At 32.0% G+C, this 14998-nt stretch overlaps 1 protein-coding gene across 3 annotated transcripts in view; it reads left to right on the forward strand.

Moving 5' to 3' along the window:
- Flo2 (flotillin-2) overlaps nucleotides 1-3454 on the forward strand; it is a 176078-nt gene extending 172624 nt beyond the window's left edge. Inside the window, exons 8-9 of one of the 3 annotated variants that reach the window (XR_013083107.1) lie at nucleotides 118-235; nucleotides 313-3454. Coding sequence is in view for 1 of the 3 variants with exons in the window: in XM_076797331.1 (XP_076653446.1) it covers nucleotides 118-147 (30 nt within the window). In the remaining 2 variants the exon portion in view is untranslated. Of the gene's footprint in view, nucleotides 1-117 lie in introns of all 3 variants that reach the window. The other 2 variants (XR_013083108.1, XM_076797331.1) reach the window with 2 other exon arrangements.
- The last annotated feature ends 11544 nt before the right edge of the window (nucleotides 3455-14998 follow it).

A 14998-nucleotide genomic window follows, 5' to 3' on the forward strand; every position in this document is an offset into this window, starting at 1 on the left:
TACATGAATGGCGTTTTCGTTACAGTAGTTTACGTAATTAACGTTTTACTATATTTTACACAAATTTCGAAACGTAAACCGTTGCTTTATTTGTCTTTTCTGTTTTTTAATTTTTAGGTATTAGCAAAAATACCGGGGGCAAAGTAATGGCGGACAGAGTAAGACAGAACGGCGACCAGGCGATCAGACATTCGGAATCAGCTGAGGGAAGGAACAAAACTTTCTACTGCCAAAGGTTTCTCTGCTATTCTTTTATCCACTAATGACACTCCACTTTTTTCTCATTCCCAAATTACTCTACCTCAAACGTAGATGAAATCAAGTTGAACACAACCGATCGGATCAACCATGTCTCCGCTACGAACGCGTTTAACGCATTCAGGACATAGCGATCGACAGATTCGCTAAGCGATCACCCTAACAAGCCCATCTTTGCTACTGTTGGATATAATTGTCTAACTATTTTCCAGCTAATTCTGCTGCAATTCTCTAAAATCCAACATGGCGTGGCCTGCTACCTGGCAATAACTATCTACTATTTTTACCAAGCCTGTCGGCAAGTATAGTAACCCTTGGGCTATAGTGTTTGAATCTATTTTTACCTAACGTTTAAAAAAAATGTCAGCATTAAGTTGTTAGCTACTCAATCAAATGCAAGAAGAAGGTCATTAAAGATGTAATTAACACGTTGACAATATGAAAATGTTATTAGTAAATGAAACTACGTTAGTGAATTGAGAAATTTAAATTGATTGTAACGAGTATGCATCTAACTCATTTAATTCTGCTGCAGTCCTCAATTAGCCTACGCATTTAGGATAATGTTGAGAGAGAAGTATGTACACGGTTGTTACTCTCAGATATAAGACCATTATTGAGGAAAAAATTCAAATGGAAAGTAAAATGGGATTGAGTTGAACACGATTCTCCGAGTACAGCAGGGTTAAATCAAATGCATCACAAGAAAAGTATATTTTTAAATCTGGACAAGAGTTTGTGACTCGTGTGTGAGCCGCATTATAGTCAACGTGTTAAAAGTATTGATAAGTAAGGGTACAAATGGATGTCCAAGCATCGCCAGCTGCACAACAGTCAGAAATGGCTGTTTTTTCAAGAGAAAGAAAACATTTGTAGAGAAATTGAGTTGTCCTGAGTGTATTAACGTTGATCACATTAACCAACGCTCGTTCCACGCGTTACACATTGTCATGAAACGCACATTGTCCAGCCAATCTCTCTCACCGCCCTACATAATGTTCTCCAACGCGTTCCACTCTTGCGACTATCAAGCCGTTTGACGAAGACTCTTTATCGTGACAACTTCAGTGTGCAGGATAACTTCAATAACTTCTGTTGAGTATCATCGTTGAAAGGTTACTCCACCGAACACGAAGAATTGAACAGACAGTTTGAACTAGAACATAAGTGTTTCCGACTTCGCTGGTAACTGTAAGACGTCAAGAAGAAGCAAGAACTATCTTCTATAGTCTCAGTTCTTTTTATTATTATTCAGGTTTAACCCTGGAAGGTGGACCCTTTCTGGAGACTTTATGGATGTCCAAGTAATGTGCAGGTGCGTCAGAGTCTAGAGTTCTTTTAGATACAGTCTCGAACATAGTTTTTCAAGGTAACGATTGGAGGAGACCTATTAACATAATCCGCTACTACAGTGAAACTCTTTCGATAAGATTTTGCAGATTATGTACGTCACAGTATATTTCCTTCCATGCTGGCCAAATTAACAAACAGTACCAGCAGCAGTACTTCCTCTCTAATCGGAATGCAAAAAGAATGTAATGACTAGATTGCGGAACATTATGCATTTATGGCTTATCAAAATTTTCAAAAAATCCGTGAACATAAAATACGATAGAATTTAGTACGATTTTTATGTATTTTGGATCTGTATAGGCTATTCCCACTAAAACTAAAATTTCATGTGATTCCACTTTCTTAAAATTTGTCTACAAATATTGAAAATTGCATAAACATCCGCAGTCTAGTAATGACAGATAATGATGAAAAGGCCGCCTTCTAGGGTTTAAGCAAACCATAAACGTGACCGCGGTGGAAATCTTCAGGTTTTGAAATGTTTTCGAACGATTCTGAAGAAAGGTAATTAACACGAGGAAAAGATGGCGACCAGTAACGGAAAGATGCGAAATTCAAGGAACTTGCTGTAACGCGACGTAGCCGGGAATCGAATTATATTAAGCGAATGCATATGTAACATTCGCGTAAGTCTATTGTGATTGAAAACTTTTGATCATTGTGTTCATCATAACGTAAGTAACTTAACAAAGAGAAAAAAAAGGGGAAGAGAGAGAGAGAGAGAGAGAGAGAGAGAGAGAGAGAGAGAGAGAGTGCGAAAGAGAGGGAGAAAATGTAGATGTTTGAACGGAATAGGCAACGTGGAAGTCAACTGTCCGTAGTTATTGTACATACTCATAGTAACGTGTGTATAATAGAAGCTAAAGGCTGACAGCCTTGCTTGTTAGAACGATAAGCGACGAATGAAGGTGATCTGATAACTAATGGTACACGTCTAGATAATTACAGTCCTGAAGGCGACTTACACCAGTTTAGGGAATGGTATGATTTTTTTACCAGCAATTACGCAAAATTTTGTTGACTTACAACTTTTCGTTTATTTATAATTTACCTAAAATTAATTATTTGTGGTTTGTGTATTTACGTTAACGAAAATTTAATTTAAAATCTACTTCAATTACTAATAACTACTAAAATCATTTCGAAAATTGTCAAAGTTGCCCCAAGGACAGATGACGTAAATGAATGTCGCCGGCCCTCGTTCGTCGCCATCGCGCCCGAAATTCTCTCGTTTGACCACGCATCGGAACCAACTCGTGCCGCCGACAAGTGTGTAGTAACTAATTACACGAACCGGAGAAAGTGCCAATTTGTAAATACAGTATCGTCTCGCCGCCGTAGCAAAAGAGTATGATATTTAATATTGCGTAACTAGCATTCTGTTGTACCGCACTTTATTATTCTGTTCGCAAGCTGGCCGATTATGATTCGGTGAATACTTCAGACAGATATTTTTTAACTTTTGTTTGAGTTTCCGTTAATAGTTTTACGTTAGAATATTATCGAGCAGTTGTCATATATCTGTCGGTGGTTTGGAGACTTTACTGAAAGGTGTTAACCATACTTATTTTTCTACTAAACATACACAGACAGATTGGAAAATTTCAGGTATATTGTTCTATTGTTTGTGTGATGTACGTTCTGATCAAAATTTTATTAATCTCGTAACACCGTAACAGATCAGTATTAAAACTGTACATAGCATATGAGATTAATATAATTTTGATTATTAGAAAGTCTTTATTATTTTCATGATGACCTAATTAGAACAAATGAACCTTGAACTGGAAATGCCTGTAAATTTGTTAACATTACATTAGTATAGCCATATGCTCTATTCTACTCTTTTAATACTCCCATTGGCTAAACTTTACTTCAGGAGACCAGAAAATTTTAACTTTTTTCCTGCAATCTTGTAAATTTTGTCGACAAAGTGCCGAAAATCCAAATTTCAATTCTAGGAGATCAGTAGTTCAAAAGTTATGCGCGTTTAAAGTCGGGCGATTTTAAGCGTTTCCGACAGGTAAGGGCGCCGCCATATTGGTATGTACTCAAACATCGTCCAATGAGTGAATCCGCGAGGAGGTTGGTCATGGTTAGGTTCGTAGGGCGCGGGGGTGCGGAGAGCTGCTACTACTTAGGCAACGCGCGACGCTGAGTACATACCAATATGGCGGCGCCCTTATCTGTCAAAGTTCGCTTAAAATCGCTCAACTTTAAACACGCATAATTTTTGAACTACTGACCTCCTATGATTACAACTTGGATTTTCGGTATTTTCTCGCCAAAATCTACAGGTATACAGAAGAAAAGAGTTACAAATTTCTGGTTTCCTGAGGTAAAGTTTAACCCTTGCATTTACTGTTTACTCTAATATACATATTGCTATAATATCTTCGTTAGTTCTAAATTCATATTACGTAGTATATTTGAATAGTTTATCTTTCTAATTTAGTTTTACATGTACATTGCAAGGTTAGCTTGAATATTTTATCATGATATTATAATATAGTCTTTTCGAAAGTAAATTTTATCGTAACATATTAATTTTACATATGCAAAGGAAAGTTTACCTCAATCGTTTGTGTTAGTGTCTTACGATTAGTTCTACATTAACGAAGTGGAGTTTACTTTAATATTATACTTATAAACTTAACAACTTGTAAGGAAGTAAAGTCTTCAAACCCCATTGTCGAGCAAAACGAATTTCTAGAAAGGGAAGTGCAAGAACGCGAAACTTGTCAGCCATTGTAGAAACGTCTTCCCCCCCCCCCCCCATAAGAGCGAAACGCAAGCTACAAATAAGCAAGAAGTATAGTACATCTAGACCAGTACAAAAAGAAAAAAGGGAGAGAACTAATTTCGAAATGTGAGATTAATAATATTCAATGCGATCGTTGAAAGTGGTCATAATCCATACAACCTCTATGTCTATATAATATTTTTAATATAAAACTATCGAATCTGTAAATGTCGATTATACCAAAGTAGAATGATCTATTGCTATACAAAATGTAGAAGAGTCTCTAGTAAAACCCGAAGGTGTGCGATCTATTCTGAAAATTTACAAAAAAGGAAAAATATTAGGTTACGTGAAAAATTCGTTCACGTCTTTTTTCATTCCCTTTTTTTTTGCACATGAAAGTGCATTAAAAATTAAGAGATTAATATTCTGCTATTCTACTGTCAAATATCCTAAACATGTTTATTTTAATTTGTAAATAGGTTTATAAAAACGTTATGAAAATGTGAAGATCAAAATTGTGTACACTTTGATTTAAAAATGAGATTAGGTATCATAAAAATAAATATTCTTCAAGTTAATTAATCTTCTGATCAGTATTTCGACTAAAAACTTCCGATCTTCAAGTATCACGTTTAAATTACTGAAATATTTTTAAAATAATTACTGAAATAATTTATGCTAAAATTTCTTCGATTTGAACGAATTTATTGTATAACCTAATCATTTTTTGAACGATCGGTTCTAAAACTATGTCTAATAACGAAGCTAAGCACAAATTATTTTAAATACTGCGTGGAAGATAATATTACGACCACTTTCTTATTTATGCACCATTTGTCCCGCGACACTGTTCAACACATATGTATTGAAATTTTTAACTTCGAGTAAACCTTCCTGATAGATTTTCATGAACTCAATGCAAATATGTAATTTTTATTGCATTCGCATACGTGGTTTAATAGTCGTAGTATTTTGTGGATTGGGCCTAGAATATCCTTTGGCTATCTCAAAATAACCTCCATTTTAATATATCCATTACTGAAAAATTCGTGGATATTACTGAAATATGAGGAAAAGCATCAGAGCACGCATAACTTTTGAACCAGTGAATTCCTCGCCTTAAAACTTCGATTTTTGGCATTTTCTCGTCAAGATGTACAGGATTATAAAGCAAACAGTTAAAAAATTTTGGTTTGCCAAGGTGAAGTTTAACCCGAGAGTATTTAAGACCCGTAGAAATCGGTTTTTGTACTCATAATGCAACGGAAAACTATATCTCCTTATTCATAAGAATCCACAGAGTGCTATTATGTACGATACAATTATGTAACTATTATTCTTAAAGCCCAAAACATTTCCAAAGTTAAACATTTCATCATACGATAGTATATTAGAAACGTTTACTCAAAGTTACAAATTTGAAAAAAACGTTAAGTATGTTGTCCAGTCGATGCAAAAATTTGCAATTGTAGTTTCGATTGAATTTTTGGGGACAAACGGTGCATCCTATAAATATCTTGCGAATAGTGCATTTATTTTCTAGCGAAGAAGATATTTTTGACTTTTCTCAGAATGAATCTGCCATGTTAGTGATAAACTGATTCAGATATTGTTTAAGCTACTTTTAGTGACGTTTAGTGCACCCCTTCCGATGGGTAGTCAATGCGAGAACGCGCCCGCGTGAGATCTCTAATGTCTTGGAGATGTTCCCTTTCTAAATCGTAGATCATTGTAAATTATAGATCAGAAGTTCGGATTCCCGCTCTGTAAAAACGACGAAACGGAAAATGAAGAGAATTGACGTCCACGTAGCTTTCGATTTTGATTTGTAATCGATGGTGAAACGATTTTGAACGATCCACACATTCAGGAGGATGCGACCATAATCGATATTATGGTTTAACACTGCCAAAATTAGGGAAACGCCCTGCTCGTTGAATTATTATACACGATCATTTTGCATTGATTATCATACTGTAAAACTGTAGAACGTTCGAATAGACAGTGTGAATAGCATGATTTCTCGAATACGAAAAATTAATTTTTAGATAAACGATTTCATAGTTTAAAACAATGACCTATGACATATAATTAACTACGTGCAGTACAATTTTTTAAATTCCTGAATTAAAAAAAGGAAAATGTTCACAAAGAATTAAGCTCTCAAAATCAAGAATTTAAAAATCGATTTTCTGAAGTTTCAACATTGCTGTGTTCCTTTAAATGCACAATAGTTCAACAAAATTCGAAAACTGATATAAATTACAAAATGAAATTCTTTTATTCTGAAATAAAATTAGTATAATCATCTGCAGCTACATAAGTAGCCTGAATGTGTCCAAGTGCGTCGTTCATCGTCGAAAATCGAAAAAACATGCATAGTTTGCGCGGTCCTCGAATTTCCGGGGGATTTCGAAGTGAATTGTAAACCGATATTTTTGAATGATTTTTTCTCTCCTCGATCTTTTTTATTTGCACCTGTTCCGTTCCGCAAAAATACAGTTTTCCGAGTTTTTATTCTAGAAAATACGATATACGGATACTGACGTTATGGATCATCAGTTTTTATATATATATTTATGATACTTATTTGATTATGAGATTTATAATACTTTATCGTAGTTCTAAGGTTACGTAACTGTCAAATGTGATTCTCGTCACGCTGGAACACAATGTCGTAATTTAATGTTCTCGTGAGAGTATTTTTTCGAGAATTTCAAATGCGAGTATTAGATAACAGATTAACAGCTCGAACGTGTGTTTGCAGTACAGTTATCCACGAAAGTCTATATTCACCTAAAAATATTAAATATTTTAAAAAAAGAACCCCGGAGGATTACTCACATTTCATACACATTGGGAAAGTAATAAGGTTCTTCGACATTTTGTATCTAAATATGAAAAATAAGAAAGTTTCTTAAATCAATTTATTGATATGGAAAAATTATTAAATTTTTTATGATATTAATTCTATAGTATACTATACTATTTGTGATACTATACATTCAGGAAATTCAAAGATTTATTGCAATAACAAATTTGTTCACTAAACTAAATTTGACATTTAAATTAACTAATCATTTACTACTGCAACTAGTAAATTGTAATAAAAAATTTAATAATAATTTGAATTCATTTATACAATTCTGTAAATCATAATAATACTGTTTTCGATTTATTTATATCGAAATATGTAAACAAATACAAAACTTTCTTTGTTTCTCTGTTTGAAATATTCAAAATTTTACGGGGAATAGACTTCTGTCGCTGACTGTATCTGTCATTTGCAACCAATTGCGTTTTAATATCTAATCATTATGCTTTTATATTAATGTATAGGTAAACGTGAATTATATCACGTTGTTCTATAAAATGTTTATTTTTATAGTGAATTGTAATTGCAGTCTTATAACAATAAATATGCAGAAATTGTTTTGCAAGCTTCAATTACAATTTGCTGAAATTTCTTTCTTTTTTAGTCTCGAGGGTGTTGTACAATCATTGTAAATGTTGTACAATTAAATAGAGTAAAAATTTAACTATTTTTATTTCACTGAAAAAAATTAAAAGAAAGATACAAACTATTTTGTCAATATGACTTTTATTGAACAACATAACGAGATTCTTCAAGATTCAATGAACAAACATAAGCTCTGCTTGTATTCGAGAGTTTGTATTCAAATTTTATCGGTATTTTTTAAAATTTATTTAGGATTCTTCGTTGCGTATATATTTAGTATGTATGCATGTGTCAAGTTGTTGTGTTAATATTTTACTAACAATGTATAATTACCAATATCTTGTTAACGAACAAAAAATAATTATAATAATCGAGGAACATTGTGTTTTTTGTAAGTATTTATTATAAATTAATGGATCTTAAAATGAATTGGCCAATTATTATGATCGATTACGTTCGAGCAATCGGCGTAATAGTATACTATACTTAAAAGATGCTTTGTCATTGTTAAATATTAGGTTCTTGCACATGAAATGGCGATTTTTCAATAAAAATTTATTGAATAAATATTGAATCTCATAACTTTAGAAGCATGACTTGAAATTTGGAGGTGTTGACCGATAATATAATAAATTATACGGAAATTGGTACAATTGAAAATTTGAATTTAATTAATACATTCAGATACAGATGAAATAAATCTTTATAATCCAATAGAAATGTTCACTTTACATTGCAATAATTAATTTAGATATCTGTACATTTATGTAAATAGAAAAACTTGATTTCTATTTGAATAAATATTTTAGCAATTTTCATATTTATATAAATATAAAAACAGACTATATCTAAATCAATATTTTAGTAACTATGATATTTATATAAATATAAAAACAGATTATATCTAAATCAATATTTTAGTAACTCTTACATCTATATAAATATAAGAATATTTTATTCTTAAATACATACGTTAATAACCTTTATATCAATAATAACATGTAACACTTTATTATGTATCAGACTGTATTGCCTGTTACAAGGACATTCATTGACAACGCAGACTACGTTCACGGAATCATTCTAACTTTGTATTCTTTTCAGTTAAATATATACATGGTGTCCCATTTAATTCGAGTATCCCAAATTTCTCGCTTATTTTGTATCCAAAGAAAAATGTCATATGGTGAAAATATTTGAGTCGTGTGGGCAAAAGTACAATCTGATATATTTTCTTTCATAAAGAATAAGGGGGAGACTTAGGATTCTCATGTTAGGCGAGACACTCTATATTAGTGGGATTACCTTAATATCAAATTATGATATAATATGATACATCATACTATAGTATTGTATAACTCAACATTCCAAATATACTCCATGGTATGTATACAGCCCCTACATCATTGTTATATATTATAACTTTAACATATTCAATATAAATTTAAATTTAATATTAAATTTAGTTTAGCCTCATCATTACTTGGATGCAATAACTTAGTTTCTTTGTTTCTTGCACATCTTACTTTCCCTGATTCAGCCATTAATCCGTTTATAATTATATTCATGTTCTCATTGTCTTCCTTCTACCAATTTCACCTTCTACCGCACTATTCCCCATGCTTCCCCATACTGAAAAACGCCATTTTTAGTGCAACAATCTAATAAATTCAAATTACATTAATATTTGATATTATGTCTCGGCTTCTAACGTGTGCAGCTCATTGTACTGTACCGCGTAATTCGAATTTGACAATGTAATAGTATGATGATTAGTGATGATTGGATCGTTATTTTCTTTCTCTTTTTCGTACTTGTATGCAATGTCATACACACCCAGGGAGTACCTTTTTCATAAAGAGATGTTTTATAAATGTTTTATTATATCCTATGTTGTTTCATTATATTTTTAGTGCATCAATGAGTAATTTACTTTTTCACGTACTCCTCGAAATGTAACATTTGTTATTTATTCGTTTCGAACGTTATACTTGTATTTTTACCAGACAAAGTAGCCACTTCTGGAAAAATTACTCAAGTATCATTAATTTTTCAGTCATAGTTTCATATCTTTTAATATTATATGTTTATTTAGCCACGCTACTGCATTGTCATTTATAAGAAAGTCGTTAGATTGATCATAGATTCGCTAAACAATTACTAATTTCATGAATTAAAATTTATTTTTTAAATTCACAACATGCGGCAAAATTTGTAGACTACTGTATAAATGTAAAAAAAAGGGCAGTGTTTTCGAATTTACTATTGTATTGAACTGTTTAACTGAAATTACATTTCAATTGAAATATTTTTACATATAACAAATGTACAGTTTTTCCTGGAGAAAATATCGAATTACTCATTGATGTGCATAGATACGTATATTTTTATTTGATCTTGTTTTTATTTTTAAGATGATATTATTCCTGCTGTCATACACTGTTAATTCTATCATTCTGTAGGTCAGTCACGATCGAAAGTTACCTCGTATGTAATTGGATTCAGACGGCAAATGTATTAATGTTATATACGACTTGTACGAAACATTATTCAAATTCTGTCTATACTAAGCTATATTGCGATTAGTCGCTTAATAATTGCCGTGGGAATGCTCATGGATCTAGTCTCATGGTCGATTTTTTACCCATGAAACAAAACGAAGAATTAAAATAATGTTTACAACATTTATAGTATTTCAAATATTACAATACTTAAAGACAGTAATATTTAAAATAGTTACATTAAAAATTATATTTCAATATTATAAAATTGGAAATATTACAATACTCACTATATATAAATATTTCAAATTTAACAAATTCATAAAAAGGTAGGAAAATTAAGCAAACACTTTATTTTGAAAAATACTTACAAATTATTTTGTATCTTACTTTTCTTATGACAATTTGCGTGTTACATTACTGTAATTTATATTTTGAATTAAGATAAGTAATGAGTCGAATAAATTAATTACATTCAAATAAACAATAATTTGAATTAATTAATCATATTTAAATAAATAAAGGGAAAATTAATTGCAAAGGAATTAGTAGAACGTTGTATAATTTAGAAAAGAATATGTGTGTTTTCGTCAAAACACATTTCATTGATAGTTACAGTAACGTTCAACTGATTATGATAATATTAAAAATGGATGATAAATGCTTTAAATGGGATCCATGAGTCTCCACGGAAAATTGTAAGGATGTGTGGGTGTGCCCTCGTTTAAAAGCAACTCGAGATTGTAAATCTTCGCGAAACTCATAGCTGTATATTCACCATAATTCTATTAATATTTACCACAGTGTCGATGCTAACTCGACTCGCCGGAATATCTCAGAAATGACAGCAAACATTAATAAAAGTTTTTACACAAGTTGTTTGACATGAAGAGGGGACTAATGTGGTACAAGTATTTTTTTATAGCTGAAGTATTTCAAGGTCAAGTCAGTACTTTTGAATGGAACGCTATATTTTTTTATTCATAAAATGTAAGCGCATTTTGCGAGAAATTTAATATTTCATTTCAGAGAAAGCTCACCTTTGATCACGATGTCCCTCTTCATGTCGAACAACTTTTGTACAAATTTTTTTTTCCAATATTTTCCGTCCCATCTGAAATGTTTCAGCGAGTCGAGTTAGTACGAACGTACTCTATGTGTATATGTATGTATATGTATACACTGCCGGTCAAAACTATGAGACCAGGATCGAAAATGAACAAAAGTAGGTCGCATTATTCCATAATAATTAAACTGCCGGTGATTATGCATTTATTAAAAGCATTAATAACGTTTATATTTTTTAGTCAAAATAAGGAATTTTTTCAATTCTTTACGCTCTCTGATTCTCGCAAAGTAGAAATTTTCACAAATTCAAAATGTACAGAAACTAAAGTTTTGGAATGAAAAACCATGTAAAACAAACATGTACATACACAATTTTAATGAATTTTGAGTGTTACTAGTGTCCTTTTCTGTACTCCATAAATGCGTAACAATTCACAGTCTGATTATTGTACAATAACTGTACCGATGGAATTTCATTGATTTGATTGGAGGAACGACATCTTCCTTCTTCGTTAATGGCGACCTGGTCCCACAGGCGTAGCTTGAAGCGCGAGATAGGGACGCGAAGATCTTCGGGAAACAAGAATACCTGCGAAACCGACCAATCGAGTGGTAATGATGTTTATGCGAAACGAATGGAATACCGTAAGAAAAAAAAGTGAACGATGTTCAAGATTCTAGTTAGAAATTCAAAATTTATTTACAATATATTTTGAGAACTACTAAGCTAGAAATGTCTGAACGCGTAGATAGAGGACAATATTAACGATCGTGTCATACTTTACTCTAATTGAAAGTAATGAAATATACAAGTACACACGCCAGAGAACACAACATACACGTACACCACTTTATGTGAATTAGTGCATATTTTTAATAAATGGATCATGAAAGGGAGCCCCCACCGGTCATTGTGTAATCATTATGTGAATCCTAGCCCTTCCATACTGATCATGAAATTTTAAATGATACAAGGAAAGCACTGAATGGTACAAGAATTTTTTGCCCGATAGTTATTCTTAGAGCAAGGTTAGGTTCGCTCTTTATGCGACCGACCTGCCCTCTACGCAGAGTCTGCCCTGGTTTTGCCTTCGATTTGCCCTCGAATTCCGCCTGCAAACGTTGCACTCAAATTGCCACCCATCTGTGCCGACATAGGCTCCCCATTTGTCGACAAGTTTTGATCGGCAGATTCATAACAAATACGGGCCAAATTCTGCTCCGAGTCTTGGCACCAAAATGACCGCCTTCTGCTCGCAAAGTACGTTGCAAATAAACTGGGATAATATTGCAATTTAATCATATACATCGTAGTAATTAACTAACTTGAAGTATATAGAAAACATTACTTGAATATTCGTCATTTATTATCAATTTTAAATAATGAAAGTTTAAAGAAATATAGTTTAATTCGTTGTTTTTTTACGTCTGTTTAAATTTCGACTAAGAACCCAACTCTAAAGAAATGATACAGTATAGATAGGACTGTTTATAGTGATGGGAAAAATGTTTATAACAATCGGACAATGAGAACAAATGTTTACAAGATCACATTATTTCATTTTTATTGTAGGTGTTTACGCATATACTCGAATATGCTTCAATATCTAGGTACATTATCGTTTACGTCTAATTTACATATGCGCATCGCAGCTACATGTGCAATGCATTATAAAAAAAAAATGGTCGCTATAATCATGATAATGATGTCTATGTCACTGCACCTAAGTCTACGCCATTTACATTGCTACAGTTCAATCCGCCAGTATCGAGCTAAATATTTTTCATTATGCCAGCAATCAAGCCTACAAATCTCAAAATACATCTCGATTTCAAATTATTTGAACAAAATTCTTTCTTTTCAATTTCAAATTATTTCAGTGAAATATATACGTAAGTCTTTCCGATTGACAATAACTTGAAAATGTAAAATTAACAACACACTTATATCTTATCAATTGTAATAATTTCTATAATTTCTAAACATTTTGTTATTCAAATTAATCTTGCATTTTCAAAACACTTTTGCATTAATGCTTAATTAATTTGCATTGCCATACACAATTCAGCAATAACATTTCTTCAGCATCGCAAACAATCATTATTAATGGCATGGGTCGCCATGTTACTGCACGCAGTGTAGACACATTGAACGTCGCACGATACAGCGGTGCGACAGTAACAATTTTGCAACGCTATTACAGTCTACCATAAATGTGTCAATGATTTAGCTTATTATACAACATATATGCACACAATTTATTACAACATTGGCTTCTGCTAATACGACGTTTTCCTACAACAAGGTCGTCGAATGCTGCACTCCTCGATCTCGCAGTTTGACAGTTAGGCATCGCTATCACGCTTGATGACAGCTTAAATGACAATCTGCTTTCTTAGCCAAATTTACAATGATTATCATACTTTGACATCTCACAGAAAACTTTGCGATATGTGTAACCTGTTTCTAAATCAGTCCGCAAGTTGTTTATCTACAAATTGTTGATATACTGTTGACATAATTGTCAATATACATGGGGAGGTCCCATCTAACTTGAGCACCTTCAAGATCTCGCTTGTTATTGATAATAAAAAATGTTATAGGAAAAAGGAAATAGTCTCTTTCATTCGAAGAGACAAACATAGCAAGCAAAAAAAAAAGCGAAAATTCAAGCTCATCGATATATTTTCAAGCGAAACCGTACATTTTTGTTTTGTTATTTTTTTTAATTTTTGTACAGTCTTATTTGCAAAATCATCGATGATTTTAAAATCTATTCTGTGATTCTGTGATTGTCTTGTATTATCAATAATAAGTGAGATTTTCGAAAAAATACCTGACATAAATTTATAGTCATAATAGATGTCCACCAAACTCCTATATTACATGTATGAAATAATATTTTCTTAAATCATTAAATAGTTATATTTACTATTAAATTTTACTAAACATTGTTTACTGTTCCGGAGTGGGCTGGACAGCTATTATGACCATGAGTTAATTTCAGTTTCTTTTTCGAAAAACAGGTTAGAAGCGATTTTTTAGGAAAAGACAGTTTGAAATTGTTTTCAGAAAGCATTCTTTGAAAAAATTAGGCCTTCCTTGTTCGGAAACAATTTTGCCATTCGCCCAAACATTTTCTTCTGCTAATTTTTACATATTTGCCAACGATTTCAAAATAAGAGAATAAACTTAAAATCAATTTTACATAAAATATTTTGTTTACAACAGAACTATTATAACTCAGAATTTCTTAAATTTACAACAAAGAAAATTATCTAATAATCTTTGAAAAATCTCTGCGAAGTTTCTGTAGCTTAGGAAACGCATAAACAACCTTTCCTCAGTCGGTAGAACAGAAAACTAGTATATCGATACATTTAGAAATTCAATTTTCTTCCTACAATATTTATAGAATTTTTTCCAACAAAAATGATAATATTTTGTTTTCATGCAGATAGACCCTAACTCTTACGATTGACACCAGTAATTCGCTAAATACAGCAACCGTTCACTATTTTCAGCTTTGATACTGTACACGTATATTCTAACAGTAGATACATACATACATGTATATATGTGTATATTATATGTTATATTTGATATTGCGT

The sequence above is a fragment of the Halictus rubicundus genome, chromosome 11, assembly GCF_050948215.1.
Source record: "Halictus rubicundus isolate RS-2024b chromosome 11, iyHalRubi1_principal, whole genome shotgun sequence".
Lineage (NCBI taxonomy): Eukaryota > Metazoa > Arthropoda > Insecta > Hymenoptera > Halictidae > Halictus > Halictus rubicundus.